The 22,666-nt window shown below is 45.3% G+C and overlaps 1 protein-coding gene across 2 annotated transcripts in view; it reads right to left on the bottom strand.

Annotated features, from left to right (window-relative positions):
• The window catches only part of ZNF704 (zinc finger protein 704), a 249,524-nt gene that overhangs the window by 214,737 nt on the left and 12,121 nt on the right, over positions 1-22,666 (bottom strand). The window contains exon 1 of one of the 2 annotated variants that reach the window (XM_057532048.1): positions 16,250-16,942. The exons of the other annotated variant lie outside the window; for it this stretch is intronic. Coding sequence (XP_057388031.1) covers positions 16,250-16,750 — 501 coding nt within the window. The 5' untranslated portion in view covers positions 16,751-16,942. Of the gene's footprint in view, positions 1-16,249; positions 16,943-22,666 lie in introns of those variants that run through there. 2 annotated transcript variants of the gene reach the window in all.

The raw sequence follows: 22,666 nt of genomic DNA, 5'->3' as shown, positions 1-22,666 counted from the left end.
TTTGACCTATGGTTTTCTCAGGGTATATGCCCAGTAGTGGGATTGCTGGGTCGTATGGTAGTTCTATTTGTAGTTTTTTAAGGAACCTCCATACTGTTCTCCATAGTGGCTGTATCAATTTACATTCCCACCAACAGTGCAAGAGTGTTCCCTTTCCTCCACACCCTCTCCAGCATTTATTGTTTCTAGATTTTTTGATGATGGCCATTCTGACCGGTGTGAGATGATATCTCATTGTAGTTTTGATTTGCATTTCTCTAATGATTAATGATGTTGAGCATTCTTTCATGTGTCTGTAGGCCATCTGTATATCTTCTTTGGAGAAATGTCTATTTAGATCTTCTGCCCATTTTTGGATTGGGTTGTTTGTTTTTTTGTTATTGAGCTGCATGAGCTGCTTGTAAATCTTGGAGATTAATCCTTTGTCAGTTGCTTCATTTGCAAATATTTTCTCCCATTCTGAGGGTTGTCTTTTGGTCTTGTTTATGGTTTCCTTTGCTGTGCAAAAGCTTTTCAGTTTCATTAGGTCCCATTTGTTTATTTGTGTTCTTATTTCCATTTCTCTGGGAGCTGGGTCAAAAAGAATCTTGCTGTGATGTATGTCATAGAGTGTTCTGCCTATGTTTTCCTCTAAGAGTTTGATAGTGTCTGCCCTTACACTTAGGTCTTTAATCCATTTTGAGTTTATTTTTGTGCATGGTGTCAGGGAGTGTTCTAATTTCATACTTTTACATGTTCCTGTCCAATTTTCCCAGCACCACTTATTGAAGAGGCTGTCTTTTCTCCACTGTATATGCTTGCCTCCTTTATCAAAGATAAGTTGACCATATGTGTGTGGGTTTATCTCTGGGCTTTCTATCCTGTTCCATTGATCTATATTTCTGTTTTTGTGCCAATACCAAACTGTCTTGATTACTGAAGCTTTGTAATATAGTCTGAAGTCAGGGAGCCTGATTCCCCCAGCTCCATTTTTCGTTCTCAAGATTGCTTTGGCTATTCGGGGTCTTTTGTGTTTCCATACAAATTGTGAAATGTTTTGTTCTAGTTCTGTGAAAAATGCCAGTGGTAGTTTGATAGGGATTGCATTGAATCTGTAGATTGCTTTGGGTAGTAGAGACATTTTCACAATGTTGATTCTTCCAATCCAGGAACATGGTATATCTCTCCATCTATTTGTATCATATTTAATTTCTTTCATCAGTGTCTTATAATTTTCTGCATACAGGTCTTTTGTCTCCTTAGGTAGGTTTATTCCTAGATATTTTATTCTTTTTGTTGCAATGGTAAATGGGAGTGTTTTCTTAATTTCACTTTCAGATTTTTCGTCATTAGTGTATAGAAATGCAAGAGATTTCTGTGCATTAATTTTGTATCCTGCTACTTTACCAAATTCATTGATTAGCTCTAGGAGTTTTCTGGTAGCATCTTTAGGATTCTCTATGTATAGTATCATGTCATCTGCAAATAGTGACAGCTTTACTTCTTCTTTTCCGATTTGGATTCCTTTTATTTCTTTGTCTTCTCTGATTGCTGTGGCTAGGACTTCCAGAACTATGTTGAATAATAGTGGTGAGAGTGGGCAACCCTGTCTTGTTCCTGATCTTAGTGGAAATGGATTCAGTTTTTCACCATTGAGGACAATGTTGGCTGTGGGTTTGTCATATATGGCCTTTATTATGTTGAGGAAAGTTCCCTCTATGCCTACTTTCTGCAGGGCTTTTATCATAAATGGGTGTTGAATTTTGTCAAAAGCTTTCTCTGCATCTATTGAGATGATCATATGGTTTTTCTCCTTCAATTTGTTAATATGGTGTATCACATTGATTGATTTGTGTATATTGAAGAATCCTTGCATTCCTGGGATAAACCCCACTTGATCATGGTGTATGATCCTTTTAATGTGCTGTTGGATTCTGTTTGCTAGTATTTTGTTGAGGATTTTTGCATCTATGTTCATCAGTGATATTGGCCTGTAGTTTTCTTTCTTTGTGACATCTTTGTCTGGTTTTGGTATCAGGGTGATGGTGGCCTCGTAGAATGAGTTTGGGAGTGTTCCTCCCTCTGCAATATTTTGGAAGAGTTTGAGAAGGATAGGTGTTAGCTCTTCTCTAAATGTTTGATAGAATTCGCCTGTGAAGCCATCTGGTCCTGGGCTTTTGTTTGTTGGAAGGTTTTTAATCACAGTTTCAATTTCAGTGCTTGTGATTGGTCTGTTCATATTTTCTATTTCTTCCTGGTTCAGTCTCGGCAGTTTGTGCATTTCTAAGAATCTGTCCATTTCTTCCAGGTTGTCCATTTTATTGGCATATAGTTGCTTGTAGTAATCTCTCATGATCGTTTGTATTTCTGCAGTGTCAGTGGTTACTTCTCCTTTTTCATTTCTAATTCTATTGATCTGAGTCTTCTCCCTTTTTCTCTTGATGAGTCTGGCTAATGGTTTATCAATTTTGTTTATCTTCTCAAAGAACCAGCTTTTAGTTTCATTGATTTTTGCTATTGTTTCCTTCATTTCTTTTTCATTTATTTCTGACCTGATCTTTATAATTTCTTTCCTTCTGCTGGCTTTGGGGTTTTTTTGTTCTTCTTTCTCTAATTGCTTTAGGTGCAAGGTTAGGTTGTTTATTCGAGATGTTTCCTGTTTCTTGAGGTAGGCTTGTATTGCTATAAACTTCCCTCTTAGCACTGCTTTTGCTGTGTCCCATAGGTTTTGGGTCGTCGTGTCTCCATTGTCATTTGTTTCTAGGTATTTTTTGATTTCCCCTTTGATTTCTTCAGTAATCACTTCGTTATTAAGTAATGTATTGTGTAGCCTCCATGTGTTTGTATTTTTTACAGATCTTTTCCTGTAATTGATATCTAGTCTCATAGCGTTGTGGTCGGAAAAGATACTTGATACGATTTCAATTTTCTTAAATTTACCAAGGCTTGATTTGTGACCCAAGATATGATCTATCCTGGAGAATGTTCCATGAGCACTTGAGAAAAATGTGTATTCTGTTGTTTTTGGGTGGAATGTCCTATAAATATCAATTAAGTCCATATTGTTTAATGTATCATTTAAAGCTTGTGTTTCCTTATTTATTTTCATTTTGGATGATCTGTCCATTGGTGAAAGTGGGGTGTTAAAGTCCCCTACTATGATTGTGTTGCTGTCAATTTCCCCTTTCATGGCTGTTAGTATTTGCCTTATGTATTGAGGTGCTCCGTGTTGGGTGCACAAATATTTACAATTGTTATACCTTCCTCTTGGATCGATCCCTTGATCATTATATAGTGTCCTTCTTTGTCTCTTGTAATAGTCTTTATTTTAAAGTCTATTTTGTCTGATATGAGAATTGCTACTCCAGCTTTCTTTTGATTTCCATTTGCATGGAATATCTTTTTCCATCCCCTCACTTTCAGTCTGTATGTGTCCCTAGGTCTGAAGTGGGTCTCTTGTAGACAGCATATGTATGGGTCTTGTTTTTGTATCCATTCAGCCAGCCTGTGTCTTTTGGTGGGAGCATTTAATCCATTTACATTCAAGGTAATTATCGATATGTATGTTCCTATTCCCATTTTCTTAAATGTATTGGGTTTGTTATTGTAGGTGTTTTCCTTCTCTTGTGTTTCTTGCCTAGAGAATTTCCTTTAGCATTTGTTGTAAAGCTGGTTTGGTGGTGCTGAACTCTCTCAGCTTTTGCTTGTCTGTAAAGGTTTTAATTTCTCCATCGAATCTGAATGAGATCCTTGCTGGGTAGAGTAATCTTGGTTGTAGGTTTTTCTCCTTCATCACTTTAAGTATATCCTGCCACTCCCTTCTGGCTTGCAGAGTTTCTGCTGAGAGATCAGATGTTAACCTTATGGGGATTCCCTTGTGTGTTATTTGTTTTTTTTCCCTTGCTGCCTTTAATATGTTTTCCTTATATTTAATTTTTGACAGTTTGATTAATATGTGTCTTGGCGTGTTCCTCCTTGGGTTTATCCTGTATGGGACTCTCTGTGCTTCCAGGACTTGATTAACTATTTCCTTTCCCATATTAGGGAAGTTTTCAACTATAATCTCTTCAAAAATTTTCTCAGTCCCTTTCTTTTTCTCTTCTTCTTCTGGTACCCCTATAATTCGAATGTTGGCACGTTTAATGTTGTCCCAGAGGTCCCTGAGACTGTCCTCAGTTCTTTTCATTCTTTTTTCTTTATCCTGCTCTGTAGTAGTTATTTCCACCATTTTATCTTCCAGGTCACTTATCCTTTCTTCTGCCTCAGTTATTCTACTATTGATCCCATCTAGAGTATTTTTAATTTCATTTATTGTGTTTTTCATCATTGCTTGGTTCCTCTTTAGTTCTTCTACATCCTTGTTAAATGTTTCTTGCATTTTGTCTATTCTATTTCCAAGATTTTGGATCATCCTTACTATCATTATTCTGAATTCTTTTTCAGGTAGACTACCTATTTCCTCTTCATTTGTTAAGTCCAGTGTGTTTTGAGCCTGCTCCTTCATCTGCTGTGTGTTTTTCTGTCGTCTCATTTTGCCTATCTTACTGTGTTTGGGGTCTCCTTTTCACAGGCTGCAGGTTCGTAGTTCCCGTTGTTTTTGGTATCTGTCCCCAGCGGCTAAGGTTGGTTCAGTGGGTTGTGTAGGCTTCCTGGTGGAGGGAACTAGTGCCTGAGTTCTGGTGGATGAGGCTAGATCTTGTCTTTCTGGTGGGCACGTCCACGTCTGGTGGTGTATTTTGTGGTGTCTGTGGCCTTATTATGATTTTAGGCAGCCTCTCTGCCAATGGATGGGGTTGTGTTCCTGTCTAGCTAGTTGTTTGGCATAGGATGTCCAGCACTGTAGCTTGCTGGTCGTTGAGTGAAGCTGGGTCTTGATGTTGAGATGGAGATCTCTGGGAGATTTTTGCCGTTTGGTATTACGTGGAGCTGGGAGGTCTCTTGTGGACCAGTGTTCTGAAGTTGGCTCTCCCACCTCAGAGGCACGGCCCTGATGCCTGGCTGGAGCACCAAGAGCCTTTCGTCCACACGGCTCAGAGTAAAAGGGAGAAAAAATAGAAAGAAAGAAAGAAAGAGGCTATAATATAGTGAAGTAAAATAAAGCTATTGTAAAGCAAAGCTATACAGACAAAATCTCACCCAGAAGCATATACATATACACTCACTAAAAAAAGGAAAAGGGGAAAAATTAATATCTCCTGCTCCCAGAGTCCACCTCCTGAATTTGGGATGATTCGTTGTCTATTCAGGTATTCCACAGATGCAGGTACATCAAGTTGTCTGTGGAGCTTTAATCCGCTGCTCCCGAGGCTGCTGGGAGAGATTTCCCCTTCTCTTCCCTGTTCGCACAGCTCCTGGGGTTCAGCTTTGGATTTGGACCCGCCTCTGCGTGTAGGTCGCCTGAGGGCGTCTGTTCCCCGCCCAGACAGGACGGGGTTAAAGGAGCAGCTGCTTCGGGGGCTCTGGCTCACCCAGGCCGCGGGGAGGGAGGGGTACAGAGGAGGCGGGGCGAGCCTGCGGCGTCAGAGGCCGGCGTGACGTTGCACCAGCCTGAGGCGCGCAGTGCGTTCTCCCGGGGATGTTGTCCCCGGATCCCGGGACCCTGGCAGTGGCGGGCTGCACAGGCTCCCGGGAGGGTTGGTGTGGAGAGTGACCTGTGCTCGCACACAGGCTTTTTGGAGGCGGCAGCAGCAGCCCCAGCGTCTCACGCCCGTCTCTGGGGTCCGCGCTGATCGCCGTGGCTTGCGCCCTTCTCTGGAGTTCGTTTAGGCGGCGCTCTGAATCCCCTCTCCTTGCACGCAGCGAAACAAAGAGGCAAGAAAAAGTCTCTTGCCTCTTCGGCAGCTGCAGACCTTTTCCCGGTCTCCCTCCCGGCTAGCTGTGGTGCGCCAACCCCTTCAGGCTGTGTTCACGCCGCCAGCCCCAGTCCTCTCCCTGGGATCCGACCGCAGCCCGAGCCTCAGCTCCCAGCCCCGCCCGCCCCAGCGGGGGAGCAGACAAGCCTCTCGGGCTGGTGAGCGCCGCTCGGCGCCGAGCCTCTGTGCGGGAGTCTCTCCGATTTTCCCTCTGCGCCCCTGTTGCTGTGGGATCCGCGCTGATAGCCGCGGCTCGCGCCCTTCTCTGGAGTTCGTTTAGGCGGCGCTCTGAATCCCCTCTCCTTGCCAGCTGCGAAACAAAGAGGCAAGAAAAAGACTCTTGCCTCTTCGGCAGCCGCAGACTTTTTCCTGGACTCCCTCCGGGCTAGCTGTGGTGCGCTAACCCCTTCAGGCTGTGTTCATGCCGCCAGTCCCAGTCCTCTCCCTGCGATCCGACCGAAGCCCGAGCCTCAGCTCCCAGCCCCGCCCGCCCCGGCGGGGGAGCAGACAAGCCTCTCGGGCTGGTGAGTGCTGCTCGGCGCCGAGCCTCTGTGCGGGAACCTCTCCGCTTTGCCCTCCGCACCTCTGTGGCTGCGCTCTCCTCCGTGGCTCTGAAGCTTCCCCCCTCCTCCCCCCGCAGTCTCCGCCCGCGAAGGGGCTCCTAGTGCGTGGAAACCTTTCCTCCTTCACGGCTCCCTCCCACTGGTGCAGGTGCCGTCCCTATTCTTTTGTCTCTGTTATTTCTTTTTTCTTTTGCCCTACCCAAGTACGGGGGGAGTTTCTTGCCTTTTTGGAGGTCGGACGTTTTCTGCCAGCGTTCAGTGGGTGTTCTGTAGGAGCAGTTCCACGTGTAGGTGTATTTCTACTGTATCTGTGGGAAGGAATGTGATCTCCGCGTCTTACTCTTCCGCCATCTTCCCTCCCTTCTGTATCTCTCTTTTTAACTGGAATTTCCCCATGCTGTTTAACCAGAGTCCATTTCTCCGCCATCTAGACATCTTCCAATAGTAGAAGCAAGTATTTACAAGAGTTTAGAAGTATACTTTGGGCTCTGCATCTCCATCTACCCAAAGAACAGTGAGTTCTTCACCAAACAAAAGCACAACAGGTCGTAGACACCAGTGCAGAGGAGGATGGAAAGGGCGAATTCACACCTCAGGGGTTCTCAGCCACGTGCAAGTTAGAGGTGAAAGGTGACATCACTGTATTTCCATCACAGGCTTCAACGACACATAGACACATAATTCAACATGCGTGGTAAGCCTTTTCCCGCCTGTATGGCTACTAGCCAGGTTTTTTCCAGTGTAAGAGCTATAGATCTGAACAGACTGATGAGCCTGAGAGCTAGAATGTTTCTGTCCTCTTCGCACAAGTAGATAAATGACTCACAGCTTCCTGAGATGAAAGGGAAGATTCAAGCTCACCACTGATACAATGGAACACCCCAGAGTTCAGATGAACGAAGTCACTTCAGGAAGCAGCTCTCTGAAATACCTTGGTAGTGTGGAACAAGCAGGAGGCTGTAACAGTCAAAATAACTGTAGGATTTTGAATCCTTGAACAAAGTTTTACAAAAGATTCTTTTCTGGAACCATAAAGGAGATAAATTGCCATCCATGTCTAATTTCAGAAGGTCTGTGGGCCATATTTAATAACAATAGGCAATGACAGAACAATATTACACCAATTTTACTTGATAACACTGAAGCATTGAGACATCAAGTTACTTGATAAGGCCATGCAACTAGCAAGTGAAGAAGCCAGAATTTGAACCCAGAGGCTGTTACCTCACATCTTGATTTACACAGAGGAAACAGTGGGGGGGGGCATATAGAGGGATCATCTGCTTTGACTCAACCATGTTCCCTCCCATCTTACTAACGAGCCCACGACACAGGTCATATTAATGGACTAAAATTATCCTGTCTGTAGGTTTTATTAAATGATATTTCAAGGCACATTGCCTTCAAAAAATTGGATTTAATTTAAAATGTTGGAGCACTTTTTATTTTTCCCTCCAGTGGTAACCCTTGCAAAATAATAGTACAATATCACAACCAGGAAATTGACATTGATATAATCTACCAACCTTATTCAGATTTTTCCAGTTTTATGTGTATTCACTCGTGTATGTGTGCAAGTGCATATGTATTTAGTTCTATGCAATTTTATCATATGTAGGTATGTGTATTCACCACCACAGGCAAATTACAGAACACTTCCATCACCACAAGGAGAGACCAGCCATCCCCAATTAGTTCGCATCAGTGAGGCTTTACTTTCGCTCAGCCTTCCATGATGACAAGAACGTAAGGAAAGCAAGTGTGTCACTGGACATTGTCATGTGTAGCATGGAGACTATACACTCTTAGTCCTCATGGAACCATGCACACGCAGAACCCTTTTAATTTTTTGCACCTCAAGGCTCCATGGTCTTCTGCAAGACGAGATCCCCTCTTGTATGTTACTGCAAAGTTCTTACCCTAAAATTACGGACTCTCCTTCAAAACTCTAGAGTCAAGCTTATTTCCCCTATGTATAAATTATAACACTGGGTTTTCCAAATAGTATCTTCAGTGAAGTGTGAGAACTTGATCACTCTAATTCCACTACACGAATTTCAAAGTTATATTCCGTTCCACTTCATCCAGTAAATGAGAGCAACAGAAGTTATTTGCCAGATTTGCTGATCTAAACTCATCCTTTGACTAGCTATTCAGGAATTACCTCCTGGCCAGGCCATATAATCTTCTTCATATAGACTGGCTACAAATGTTTTAGGATATATATCAAAATTACATCCCAAACTGTGGTAACCAAGCAAGGTCTCTCGGCAGATGTAACCTTGATCTTGGGGATAAAGAGGAAAAGGGGCTTTGCACTTCTTTATCAACAACTTGGCAGGAATTTGCCAGGCTGTAGGCTCCCCGGAAGTGGAAGTCAGCCTTATTGACTGCTGTTTCCCACATGCATATCAGGAACATGGCAAGCAATGGCCCATAATAAACATCTCCTGAGGGAATGACCAGAAACATGGACAGCAAACCCAAAGAAAATCATTCTTATTTCAGAGATTCGACTAGGCTGGAAGGTTGGCTATAAGGGTCTCTAAGTATTCTCAAATATTTCAGAAAGTCTAATGGAAACCATGCATTTACCTTAATAGAGATGGGACAGGACAATTAAAGGTCAAGTTCCCTCAGCTTTAGCAGACATTGTATCAAGCAATAGTACAAGACTGGTTGTGGTGTGCAGACCAGAAGTTCTGACTGCGCACACTGTAGTGGGAAGGAAAAGGCTCCCACTCCTCTTCCCTTTGAGCACCCATGAGCAGGAAGACAGGGTAATGTGACCAGGACAGATTTCCTAACGAATAGGCTCCGGGGGCTCTCAGAGGTCAAGGACATCCCAGCTGTAGCTCCCTGGCTCCTCCTCACTAAGCTCAGGTGAGGGGATTCCAGGCAGGGCTGACTTCTCGCTTTTCCTCCTTTTCTAACCCTTGTGCTATGGGGCACTGCAGGCTCAACGAGTAGTAAAATCTGGTGGAGGAGGAGAGGCCCTAGTTAAGGGCTGAGTATAAACTACGTCTTCCAGGCCAGTTTAACCAGGCACACCACGCCAGAGATGAAGGGAACTCCATTCACAATGCTCATTTGCCATTTTCTATCATCCTCTGAGCACACGTGTCCCTTGGGAACTGCACAGGGAGGGGGACTGACCTGGACAGGATTCACAGAGGGTCCTGCCCACCTCCCACAGCCGGAAATGAGACCACCTTTCCCTGAGGTACTTTAGGGAGGAAGAGCATTCCAAAAATAGAAGTTGATAAGCAGTGAGTGGTAGATCACTTCAAGAAACTGTGATTTTTCTCACCACAACTCTAAGGGAGTGAACTAACTGCAGATCATCCCAGGCACAAAGGACTAACCCAGCAAGGAGGGCGAGAACTTGGGGTGTGGCAGACCAGGGTGCTAATCCTGGTCCCACCTAAGCTGCTAAACAGCCCTAGCCAGACAAGGCATTTCACCTTCCCTAGTCCTGGTGTACTGAGCAGTCGAAAGAGGGTGTTGGGTTACCAGATAATCTCTGTTTCCCTTCCAAGTCTGGCAGTCGACAATTCAGTGAATGACAACTTTGTCTGGTGTCAGAAGCACACGCCTTCCCCTCGAGCCAACGCAGACCATTTGCAACACACATACTTAACAGCAAACTGGAATTCAGTGCTTGCTGCACGGTCCCTGCCAAAGGCTTCTTAAAGCCATCTGATAGCCCAGAGACAGTCTAATAGATGTGCTAACCACCCCAAAGAGCTGGCACACATGAAACAGCTTCCTCTCCGTTAATATTTATTAAGCACTGAAGGTGGGCACTTTGACATATATTATCTCACTTAAAAACCTTTCTTCCCTTGGACTTCCCTGGTGGCTCAGTGGTTAAGAATCCACCTGCCAATGCAGGGGACACGGGTTCCAGCCCTGGTCCTGGAAGATTCCCACATGCCGCACGGAGCAACTAAGCCCGTGCGCCACAGCTACTGAGCCCATGCACCACAACTACTGAAGCCTGCGCGCCTAGAGCCCCACGCTCTGCAACAAGAGAAGCCACTGCAATGAGAAGCCGGCGTACCGCAAAGAAGAGTAGCCCCCGCTCACCGCAACCAGAGAAAGCCCGCGTGCAGCAACCAAGACCCAATGCAGCCAAAATAAATAAATAAATAAATTTACTTTAAAAATTTAAAAATTAAAAAAAAAACAAACTTTCTTCCCAGTTTTCCAATAGATGAACTCTTGATAGAACTAATAGCGGTCTTTCAGGTCCAGGTTTCTCCTAAGCTTATTATAAACACTACATTATCAATCCCTTCAGACTCTCCGGCTCTTGTCCATAACTAATACACAGCATCGCAGAGCACAGTCCTGAGCCTAGTTATCTCAGCCCCTTACTGTTTTGCCTTCACTGAGTAGCAACTTATTTTAGAATCCTTCCTCCGTTTGACAGTGTCCTTGTATTTTTTTTAAATTTTATTATTAAGCTCTGGTTGGAGATATTATTTACCTGGTGTTCCTCATTCAAGGGCCCAGGAGGCTAGTTTTTTTTGGGGGGGGGGGTGTGGAATCTTACCACTGCCCATAAATATGTAAGCTTCTCCGATCAGAAATTGAAAACTGTGTAATACAAAGTTTGTCTTCTTGTCTCATTTAAAGCCCAAATTAGCGTCCATTACAGTAATCAAGCATCTCAGATACTTAGCAGCATCTATTCCTCTATTTCCTCAGCCTTCCCAAATACTCCTGGATATAAATGGGCATAAACATCACAAATAAATAGAGGGAGATTAAAAGCACAGGCTATGGATGTGAACCAGGGCTTTGCTTGTGACCATACAGCCTCAGGTGTGCTAATTCACATCCAAGCCAGTATACTCAGCTGGAGAATATTGATTCCCAAATCATAATTTCTCAGGCGATCCTCCTTCATATAAAGCATTTAGTGCACTTCTTGGCTTATAAGTATTCAGCAAATATTCATTCATATTAACATTACCTTGGAACCCAAGTTGTCCTGCATTTCATTCTCATTCTTTTAAATGATTTTATTGATTCCTCTTTGTTTTCTCTAATCCACTGACCCCTGACTTTTTTACCAGCCCATGGCCCCTTCCTGTCCTTACTTTTCTTAGATCCCATAGTCCATCATTATAGTCACAGCAGTGCCAACTTCGTCAACAGTGTGTTCTCTCTCTTGTCATTGCTCACCCACCTGGCTAAACTGCATCTCTGCTGAACCCAGCTCTCTGCTTTGTCTCCAAGAGACAGGGAAGTGTAAAGCCTAATGGTACTAGCTCTGGAGTGAGACTGCCCAGGGCTCAAAACCTTGCTCTGCCACCTAACACCTGTGTATCTTTAAGTAAACTGCTTATCACTTCAGTAAAATGAGGATGATATAATAATGCCTGACTCAGGGATATGTAATGAAGTTTAAATGAGACTGTACACTTAGACTTGCACTAGCATAGTAATTAAACAACTTAATAAACATTAGCTAGCATTCTGTTTGTTATTATCACTCTATGCTTGAGCCAATGGAATGAAGGTGGGGAAAATCACATACCCAGACAGACTGCTTACACTGTACAGGCAGAACCACAAACATCAGATGGGCCCTTGATACTGTCTAGCAACTCTATTTGATTTCCCTGGTACATTTGCTCTCCCACTCTCCCACAACACTATCTCCTGGCTTTAGCTCTTATCCCAAATCTCTTTTGCTCTCAGCTGATGGCCTTCCCTCCTGCTGCAGGGGGAAAACAGAAGCCATCAGGTGAATACTACTTCATCTGACCACCATCCAATATACAACTACCCACATCTGGACTTACTTTCTCTGCCTTCTCCCTAATTCAATGGAAGAAGGGTCTTTGCATCTGTCAAAGACCAATTCCTATACTTGGGTTCCAGGTCCCCTGCCCTATGACTTTTCTAAGGACCTTCCTCCTGAACTTATCCCTCTTTTCTCTGCATCTTCGGTTCCTCCCCAAGGTAACCCTCAACGATCCTCACCTCTTGGTATTCATGCCCTTGCATATCTCCCCCCCTTAAGTGTGGGTGGAACCCATGATTCACTTCTAACCAACAGAATATGGCAAAGATGATGGAGTACTGCTCCTGGGATTACAGTGCCTTACATGAGTCTCCATCTTGCCAGCAGACAGGGGCTAAGATTCTCCTTGCTGACTTGATGAAGTAAGAGGCCATGTTGAGGAAACCATGTAATAAAGTACTGCAGGAGTAGAGGTGGGGTGGGGAAGAGGCGCTGGGGGAGAGGGGCTCTAGGAGCTGAGGGCAGCCTACAGGTAACAGGCAGCAAGAAGTTGGATCCTCACACCTACAGAGGCAAGGGAATGAATTCTGCTAACAACCTGAGGGAGCTTAGAAGTGAATTCTTCCCCAGTCAAGCCTCCCAAAGAGACCACAGCCCACCCAACATTTTGACTGCAGCCCTGTGAGACTCATCAGCAGACCCAGCCAAGCCTGGCCCTGACTCCTAACCCACAGATACCGGGAGAATGGCTGTGAGCCAAAAAGTTTGTGGTACTTTGTTACACAGCAACAGAAAACAAATACACTTCCTACACACACAACAGATCATTCCCAACATGCTGTAGTCACTACATTAGAGTCTACTGTATCCTATCTTAAAAAAAATCTAAACCATATGCTCTCTCCCCCTTCTCTCTATTCTCCTTTCCAACAAAAGAGTTTTTCACTATGTCCTTGCCTCTACTCACTGCTCAGCCCACTTGGGTTGCATCCCCGATTTCACATTCTTTGGTTACAGATACCCATACGTTCCACATTATCTAATCCAAATGAACACGTCTCTGTCCTTATCTTACTCATATCCCAGTGGTACTCAACACGGTTCATTACTCCCTACTTTTGGAACTAAATGGACTTTCCATTTTCTAGTTTTCCTTTGACATGTTTGGCTGCTGCTTCTCAATCGTCTTTGCTGGCTTCTCCTCCCACACCCAAACTTAAACAGTGCTGTGCCCCAGAGTCTGGCCCAAGGCTGCCCTCTGGCCTGCTGCACTCTCTTTCTCATCCCCAGCTTTAAATGACATCAACACATCTCCCAAATTTCTCTCTCTAGCCTTGGCCTCTCCCCTCAGCTCCACACATTACAGCCATCCGCATACTTGAAGTTTCCATGCCGGTGTCTAAGCGTCATCTCGGACTTAACATGCCCAAAACAGAAGACTTGATTTTTCTCTTCGCAAAAATCTGTTGTTCTCCCAGTTTTCCCAATCTCAGCCAATGGCACATTTGGCCAACCTTTACACTGGGGCCTCGTCCTGGATTCCCTTCTTTCTGTCACCCTGCCCCCCTCCACGTAATCCATCAGCAAGTTATTGCAGGTGGATCTTCACAATCGATCCTGAATTTGTTCCCTCCTCTCTAACTCCACTCCTAGTCCCAACTGCCCTCGCCTCTCATGTGGACTTCAACGATCGCCATCTAACTGGACCCCTGCTCCTCCCTGCTGTCCTCTATACTCCACACAGCATGACCTTATTAAAAAGACAAACCATTTTGTATGTTTAAAACTTTCCAAAGACTTCTTACTCTACTTTAAAAAGGTCCACCAGGCTCTATGTCGCTGGCCTTTACCTGCCTCCCTGCTGCATCTCCAGCAAGTTCCAGCCATACTCATCCTCTTCTCCTTCCCACCTCAAGACTTTTGCAATTGTTATTCTGGAAAGATCTTCCCAAGTTGCACGTCTCAAATCTCAGATCAAATGTCCCCTCCTCAGAGAGGCCTTCTCCCTACAAGCTGTCTCCTTCCTCCTAGACACTGAGATATCATTATTTCCCTCATGGCATGCATCAAAATCTCAAGCACCATGCTTATTTATTTGTCTGTTTGGTTGGTTGTCGCTCTGGCTTCTCTTGCTGGATGTGGGCATCTGGAAGGTGCTTACTGCTGTGTTCTAGAATAGTACCTGGCACATATTAGGTGCTTGATAAATATCTGAATAAATGAATGCCTAAATATATATGAGATTGACATTAATATATGCATTAGAATAAAATGATACTATTTTATTCGTCAGAAAAACCTCTCCAGATGCAGTGTCAAGACGGCTTTAAAGCAGTAAAAGATGATAAAAATTATACCTCAAACTACTCAATATATAAATTCCTGAAAAGTTATGGGCAAACCATAACAATATAAAATGAAGCCCCTTTCGAAAGAATTAAGCAGAAATTTGCTCGGAGATGTGAAAAATCTTTTCTGATAGTGTGAATGATCACACCCTAGTTCTTCTATTTTTATAGATTTGATTTTTTTTTTCTACATTGGGTTTGCTTTGATCACGGAGCATAAATTATAATCAATTTTTCTATTACAAACTGTGCAACCGCTGTCCAAACCACAAGACATCTTTTCAGTATTTCTGGACAAAAATGCTAAGGAGTCACTACTCTTGTTCCTTAATGTCACTGATGTCATGTGATTTAATTCCAAACCCAGCTATATCCTGTAGCCATACAATGCAGGCTTTTTATTAGACCACGGTAATGATGGTGGTCATGGTCTGGATTCCAACAAGCAACTGTCAAAAACTATCATCCCAAATGACTACTTGCTGAAAATTTCTCACTCCCAGAGCTGGTATTTCCAGGGTGGTCTAGGAAAGAAATTTGTGCCCATGTCTACTCTGGGGCTATTCTAAATGCTGATGTTTAACATTTCTTTGGAACTGCTGACTTTTTGAGGAGCTGACTTTTTTCTGCAAGCCCCTGAAGATTTTTTTTTTTTTTCTCATAGTCTCTAACTAGTAAGCTCATTTGTTTATGTGTTTTTCTTCCTGAAATACCAATATCTTCTGAAAACTCCTATCAGTAGTTTTATTCAGTTGATTTTAAGCACCACTCTTCAGAAAAATCACTCACTCCATTGCTTACCACTTGCTGCCCTCAAAACTTCTTAGCAACATACACTGTGCATGAACCTCAACGTGGTTTGCTTTGGCCAATCACATGCCTGAAAGCCCAGCCAGTCAGTTGTGTAATAATAAAGCCCTTATCTCCTGAAGATACACAAACGGAAAGATCTCTCGGTGCTTCAGTACACAAGGGCCTTTGCTTGAATTCTCAGCAGAAACTCACGTCTATTTTAAATGGCAAATTCTCCCCACTTTCTCTGGTTTCCTATTTTTTTCCCATTTGCTATGTTGAGGAGGGGAAAAAACCCCAAATGCTAAACAATGTCGAGTTTTAAGCCGCGGGTGCGGGGTGGGCGGGGCGGCATTGCCAAAAGATGCCAGCAAAATGCATGTATAAACCGGGACTTGGTTTTTTGCTGTTCTGGGTTTACCGGTTCCCTCACAGGCGCGTTTGACGGAAACTCATCCACAATTGTTCTTGGAGGCAGGAGGGGTTGAGAGATTGACAAGAGAAGCTGTTTGCTAGTTCCTATGAGCTTGACTAGTCCTCAGAATAAGGGGAAGGGGGCCACTCGTGCTTCCTCGGGGAGGACTACAGCCTCACTGCCTCCTACCTCGCCCGTCCCCACCGGGAGCAGACCGGCGCCTACCTCGTCCCATCGCCAAGTTCCCGCCTCGCTCGGGAGAAGCGTCCTTTGCCCGCACCCACATCAGACAGCACGCCCGCCTCGGCCTTGGAGGAAAGTGGGAGCGGCCGCCCGGTGAAGGTGCTGGGGCCCGAGCGGTGAGCTCATCAGTCCCCTAGCTCTGCCCGCGCGGCCGCCGGAGCCGCCGGACACACCCCTCCCGGCCCGGCCTCTGCGGTCCCCGGTACCGGCCTCAGCCCGCGCCGCGCCGGAACCCCGGGCCCGTCCCCTCACCGAGCCGGAGGGTCCCGCGCGCGCTCGTCCCCGCACCCCGCACGCACCTTCAATGCTCCCCGGCCCGGGCCCTTGGGGAGCTGGCGGCCGGGGCCGAGGGCCACGAAGCGCTCCTCGCCGTCCTCGTCGTCGTCGTCGCCGTCCACCACCTCGACGACCACCTCCTCGTCCTCGTCTTCCTCGTCGTCATCCTCCTCCTCCGCGCCCCCTCGGGGCTTCGCCTGCACCCGCCCGAGCCCCCTCCGCCGCCTGCTCCCGCCCTCTTCGTCCTCGTCTTCCTCCCCCAGAAGCAGCAGCACCGGAGACGAGGCGGCAGCGGCGGCGGCGGCGGCCCCGGCGGCCCGAGGGGGGCCGGTCCCGGCGCTGCGCGGCGGCGGCAGTGGCGGCCTCCAGCTCTCCGGGGCCGGGGCTGGGGCCGGAGCCGGGGCGGGGGGCGGGAGCCCGGGCAGCGCGCCTTCCCGGGCGGGCGCGGGGCCTGGCGGCTGCAGCGCGGCGTTCCCCCGGCGGCTGCCCAGGCTGGAGCGCTTGGCTAGACGCCGCGCCTGCATGCCTGACCGCGGGCTGCCTGCCGCCGCGCCGAGCCGGAGTTTGTCGCCTCCCCCCTCGTCCTCCTCCTCCTCCTCTTCCTCCCCGGGCGGCCGCTGTGGTCGCAGGCGCCCGGGGCGCGGGGCTGCGGGGGGCTGCGGGAGCCGCCTCCCCGGGCCGCCGGCTGCCACTGGCTGCAGAGGCGCGGGCGCCGCCTTCGCTGGACCGGCCCGCGGGGACGCCGGCGGCCGGCGGCTACGGCGGGGCGGCGCGGCGGCCGCGGGCGGGGGTGGGTGTGAGCGAACGGCGCGCTGCAGCCTCCGCCGCCGCCGCCGCCGCCCCGGAGCCGCGGGCCGCGCTGCGCTCCATGCGGCCGGCGACCGGGCCCGCGCGCTCCGGGCCTACAGCTGCCGTGCCCCGGCGCGAGCTGTTTGTGTTGTGTATTTTCCACTACCGCCCCCCTCTTCGCGAGCCATTCCTCGCAGCCCTCCGGTCGCCCCGCGCAGACAAAACCCGGACTGGATTTATTTTTCCTTCCCACAGCCTCCGAAAATAGGGTGTTTCCGAACAGTCGGCCCAGCCGCGAGGGCCCACGCTAACCCGTGGCTGCTTATCCCCTTTGGAGGGAGGAGGATCGACTTGGCTGGAAGTAAGGTTGGCGGTCAAAGTCAGACTTTTGAAGGAAGAGATTTGCCCCAAGTCATTTAATGGTCTCTGCCGGGCAAGGCGACTACTCTTGAGCTTATATGAAATCGGGGAAGGTGTATCAACCCGAGATTTGGCGTTAATTCCTAACTTGAATCATCAGACTCCTTTGGATTGTTGAGGTACTGCTTCAGGACATTGCCCGCCAATCTCTCCGTCTCCTTGAACACACCATTCTAGGCCCTTCCTATTGAGCTCTCTTGGCGCTGTGCTAAGTCTTGCAGCTTTTATTTCTTCATTTTTACCTTGAGTGCCTGATTATAAGGCTAAATTTCAAGAAGCCTTCGGTTCTCACCATTCAATGTGTAGACTACTGGCACTGTCTGGGCCTTTGGAGAAACAAACCAGGGCGAGGGTTCAAGATTTACTTGAGTTTGTTATTGTAAAAATTAATACGAAGGAAGATCAAGTGTGGAAACCAAACACATAACCAGTTCGCCACGTAACTAATGGCACTGTCACTTTCTCAGGATTTTTAGGTGTGACAAAGAAAAGTCATTTGCTACTGTTTGGGGTTAGGCTGTATGGTAAGCCATGTCCTTTACATTGAAATCATAAGCCAAATTCCACCTCTGTAGCTGAGAGCTGGGGAGGATCTCACTCACCACACACTCCGGCAGATGCCTCCATGAGGCCAGTGTAAAAGATGACCTCACCCTCAGCTCCCTTTCATGGTAATTACTGTAGGAGATTTAACATCATGTGCCCTGTTAGACACTTGAAGGTAGCTCATTAAATGCTCACTTATGGTGTCTTCCAACTGTTGAACATTTCCACTGGGATGATGACAAAAATTCTAAAATGAACTTTTTGTTCTTCCTGAATCAGAGTAGCTTCCTGATAGACCTATTTCAAGTAACGACACTCGCATTATAGTCATTCAGGCCCAAAATAGCGGTATCATGTTCACTCCCTTCCCTACCTTATTCCTAGAGGCAGTTGCCCACAAGTCCAATCCATTGTTCTTTCTGAAATGCCTCTTGAATCCACCCCTTCCTTTCCATTCCCAAAGCTCCTACAGAATTTCATGACCACAAAAGTTAAAGTTTCTAACAAGCTTTCTACACCCAGTTTCTCAATAACACACCCTGCCCTGACCCCCTCCAAACATCAGCACCGGATTCATCTTCCCCAAACTTCATTCAGACCAAGGCATTTTCCGGTTGAGCTTTCCATTTGTCAACATTTCATTGGAGAATTCAGAAAGAGAAGAGAAAATGGTCTGAGCATTTTAAGAGATGGTTGTGTTTGATCAAAGCATGGAACAGCAGGCATCGGCCAAGAAGTAAACTAATCAGTATCAGTGAGTGTTTGTGAAGAATGAAGGTCACTGACATGATTTCATTTCAATTGCAAGAAATTTACCTTGGTCCATTTGAGGGATGATTTTAGAAAAAGGCAGCAGGGTCTTTTTCTGACCAGGAAGAATAAAGATCAGAGGCAAGGGGTTGGCTGATAGGTACAGGGAGGCTGGTGGAGAAGAACAAAGGTGAGACAAGTGGGCTAATGGTTAAACACGTGGTCTCAGGAGCCAGAGTACCTGGGTCTGAATCCCAGTTTGGGATTTACCAGCTATATGCCTTTACTCACCCTTTCTGTGCCTCAGTTTCCTCATCTGTAAAATGGGGATAATAGTAGAACCTTCCTAATAGTAAAGTTGTTCTGTAGGATAATGAGTTAATATGTGTAATCATCTTAGAAGAGTGCCTGGCACAAGGAAGATCTGTATAAGGGCTTGTTACATTAAATGTATTGATGGTGGTGTATAAACAAGGTATTTTGGGGTACTGTCAAAGAATAACAAGGTAGCTCTCTTTTAGCAAGCTCAGAACTGTCAGTGACTACAAGAACCTGCATTTAAAGCCCGACTGCATCTTATCAAGGGGCTATGGACAGGCCAAAGGTAAGCTTTTTATGTCTAAAACTGTCATAGATGATGGAAAGTAAGTGTTTTCCTGAAAACTGAGAGGAAAGACAAAGTAAAGTGAGTTCATGATTGGTGTTTGTGGTTTAGTGGAAGAGGTACTAATTTACACCATTGTACTTTCTTTCAGAATTGCTACATGTACTTTGAAATCAACTTGTTCTTTCTCTCAGGCCACCTCAGTGGAGCCCACACACATCCATTCCCTGGCCTCACTGGGCCCAAGACGCTGCCCTCTGAGCAGGAGAAAAAGACTGACCTTGATATTAGGACCACTAAGTTAAGGCTAATGTCACAAAAGAGGTTTGGTGCAAGCTGGGCTTTGAGAGAAGAGAAGGATCTAGATGGGCAGGGAGAGAAGGATCTAGATGGGCAGGGAGACCAGTGTTATCCAGGCAAATTCAGGCCACTGCAGACCAGCCTCATGAAATCAGAGCACGTATAGCGAGAAATAAACTCAAATTACCTGATTCATCAGGAATCAAGAAATATGTCATTACATGGGCTCATGGAGCACTGCTCATGGCACTCACGGCTCAGAAGTCAAGAAATATCTCGTGATGCCAGGCACGTGGGGAGGAGCCAGTGCTGCTTCCCTCTCCTCTGTTCCCCAAACATAACGTATTTTTACTTCTAGTACTGGGAACACTTGTCACTGAGGATGAGGTGTGCCTCTAAGTCATGGGACACAGAAGGCACGTCTTCCAGAGAATCTGGTTTAACATCATTTAAAACACGCCACCATTCATTCAATATGTATTTATTGAGCCCTGCTAAATGCCAGGCATTGTTCTTGGCACTGGTGTGCAGCAGCGAACAAAATAACCCTCACTGGGAGGAGAGTAGATAACCACCAGAGAATATAAGTGAACTCTATGATTTCATAGATGCCATAAGCGCTATAGAGGAAAATAAAGCAGAAGAGGGGGTAGAGAGTGCTGGAAGTTTAATATAAAGAAGTAAATATTTATACTTAATATTTATTTAATATATTTAATTTCTTATTTCTTATTTGTAATTTATTATATTTATTGATAATGATCTATAATTATATTTATTAAAATTTATTATGTATTTCTCAAATATATATTTCATATTATATTTAATATAAATAAATATATTAAAACAAACCTAAGAACAGTACAGATCATAATGTAAAAGTTGATTGAAACTTGCAGCAGCGGGCTGTTTCAAGCATTACAGTGAACTCTATCTTTTTCCCTTGGATAGGATCAATTCTCCTCTGCATCCTGCACGCTTTGGCTGAACAGTTTGAGAAGCACTGATGAGGAAGACAGAGGATGGGCTTTGAAGTAAGCGCCACCCCACAACCATAGAGCAACTGCCTGCCTCGTGCCTGGTTTCTTCTGATCCTAAATGATTCTTAAACCTTTGAATTCTGAGCCCCAAAGACACCCAAAGCATTTTTTTTTTACATGTACTAAGAAATTTTACAAAGAAAATCAGGCTCAATTTAACATTTTGTTCAATTTTTAAAAATTCAAGAGTCAGAAAAAGAATAATCACACTCCCCAAATCATCAAGGATAACCATAACCAGGGCAGAAATATAACAAATGTCTACGCTCCCACAAGAGCTCATTTATGTCCTTGAGATCCTTAAATAGATGGATTCCTTGAGAGTGGCAGCTCCTTTTAAAAATTATTTTAAAACTAAAAGTAAAAATTTGCCCTTTAAACAAGTTATAAAAGTAAGATTTAGTTTTTCCACATTTCTGGGAAACTTAAAAATGATTTCAGATGATGACTGTCATCCCACCGTATGAAAAATAGATTAAGGTTTAGAGAATCACTCAGCTATTACACCCTTCAAGCTGAAAGCCTGTGTAATTCAAGCATAAACCTCCACCCAGATAAATGTTTCTTCCATGAGCAATTAACTCAAACCCTCTTTAACAACACAATGTACTTTCTACACAGTTCTTTAGAATACCTCCCAGAGACTTGGATTTTTTTTCAATTTATTATTATTTTTAGTGAGCATAAAACTGATAGAATTACTTTCTTTTTTATGTGACACATTTGCTATTTTGAGGTGGTGTGGGGTGTGTGTGTGTGTGTGTGTGTGTGTGTGTGTGTGTGTGTGTGTAGACAAGAGAGAGATTTTGTTTGTTTCCTGATCATTTTAGTCATCTCATATTGGCACTTGAAAGGCAATGGAAAGAACACTGGACTGGGATCCCAGAGACTTGGGTTTGAATCCAGATCTGAGGATTACTTGCCATATGAATAGTTAAGTCCCCTAATCTTGGGAGGGTTCACAACTCTAAGATTAATGAGTTGTAGTCTTTAAGGTCTTTCAACTTTTGAGATCCATGATGTAAGATATGGACCCGAAGTATGATGTAAGTTTGAGATTAAGCCAAATGCCCATTATTAAAATCCACGGATGGAGTCTATCATGTATACCTACAAATGTGTGTAGGATCTCATACAGACATCTCCTCTAACCCAATGTGACATGCTGTATCTTAGGACTGCCATCTCTGTTCCTATCAACCTCACCCTTAATTTCATTGGCCCTCGCTGCTTTGCTGGGAATGCAAAATTATGAAACTGTGCAAACACTTGCTACCATCTTATTTTACTAGTTATCTCTTTGGTGATAAGTTGCCCTAATGACTACAAACCAAGTAGTTGCTATTTTGTATTAACATCTCTTTCTACAAACTGAGGATTGCCTCCACCCAAGATGTATATTTACTTCCTACTAATGGTATTTTCATACCTCTGAAGTTTTGTCTCATCTTTCTTTTCCTATCGCTTTTTTTCGTCTAAGATCCTTCTGGTACAAGTAACTGAAATCCCCACTCACCCAAAATAAAAAAGGAGGGAAGGGATTTATCAGTTTGGGTAACTCAACCACAGACAGGCCTCAGTTTGGGGAAAATTAGATTCAGGTCTTATGTGATGTGTGGTCCTCTATCTTTGTGTGTGTGTGTGTGTGTGTGTGTGTGTGTGTGTGTGTGTGTGTGTGTGTGTGTGTGTGTGTGTGTGTGTGTGTTTGTTATCTGGTCAGCTAGACCCAGGTCATAGGCAGCTCTGGCCATACACCTATCAGCCTTGTGACCAGGCACAGAGGAGTTCTTTGCTGCCTGCAGTAGTTAAGGAAATCCCTGCAAAGGACCCTGGATGGCCCTCTGGGTTATGAGCCCGTGTCTGTGGCCAAGGGTGGAGTGCTGTGATTGGCAGCCTTCACCAAACCACATGGTTAAAGGGAAGAAGGATGGTTACCATCCTGGGCAGAAAAAGAACATAAAAGGCCACCATGTCTTATAAACATAACCAAT

Source organism: Balaenoptera acutorostrata, chromosome 17 (assembly GCF_949987535.1).
Source record: "Balaenoptera acutorostrata chromosome 17, mBalAcu1.1, whole genome shotgun sequence".
NCBI classification, from domain to species: domain Eukaryota; kingdom Metazoa; phylum Chordata; class Mammalia; order Artiodactyla; family Balaenopteridae; genus Balaenoptera; species Balaenoptera acutorostrata.
This window is presented reverse-complemented; position numbering and strand designations above follow the sequence as displayed.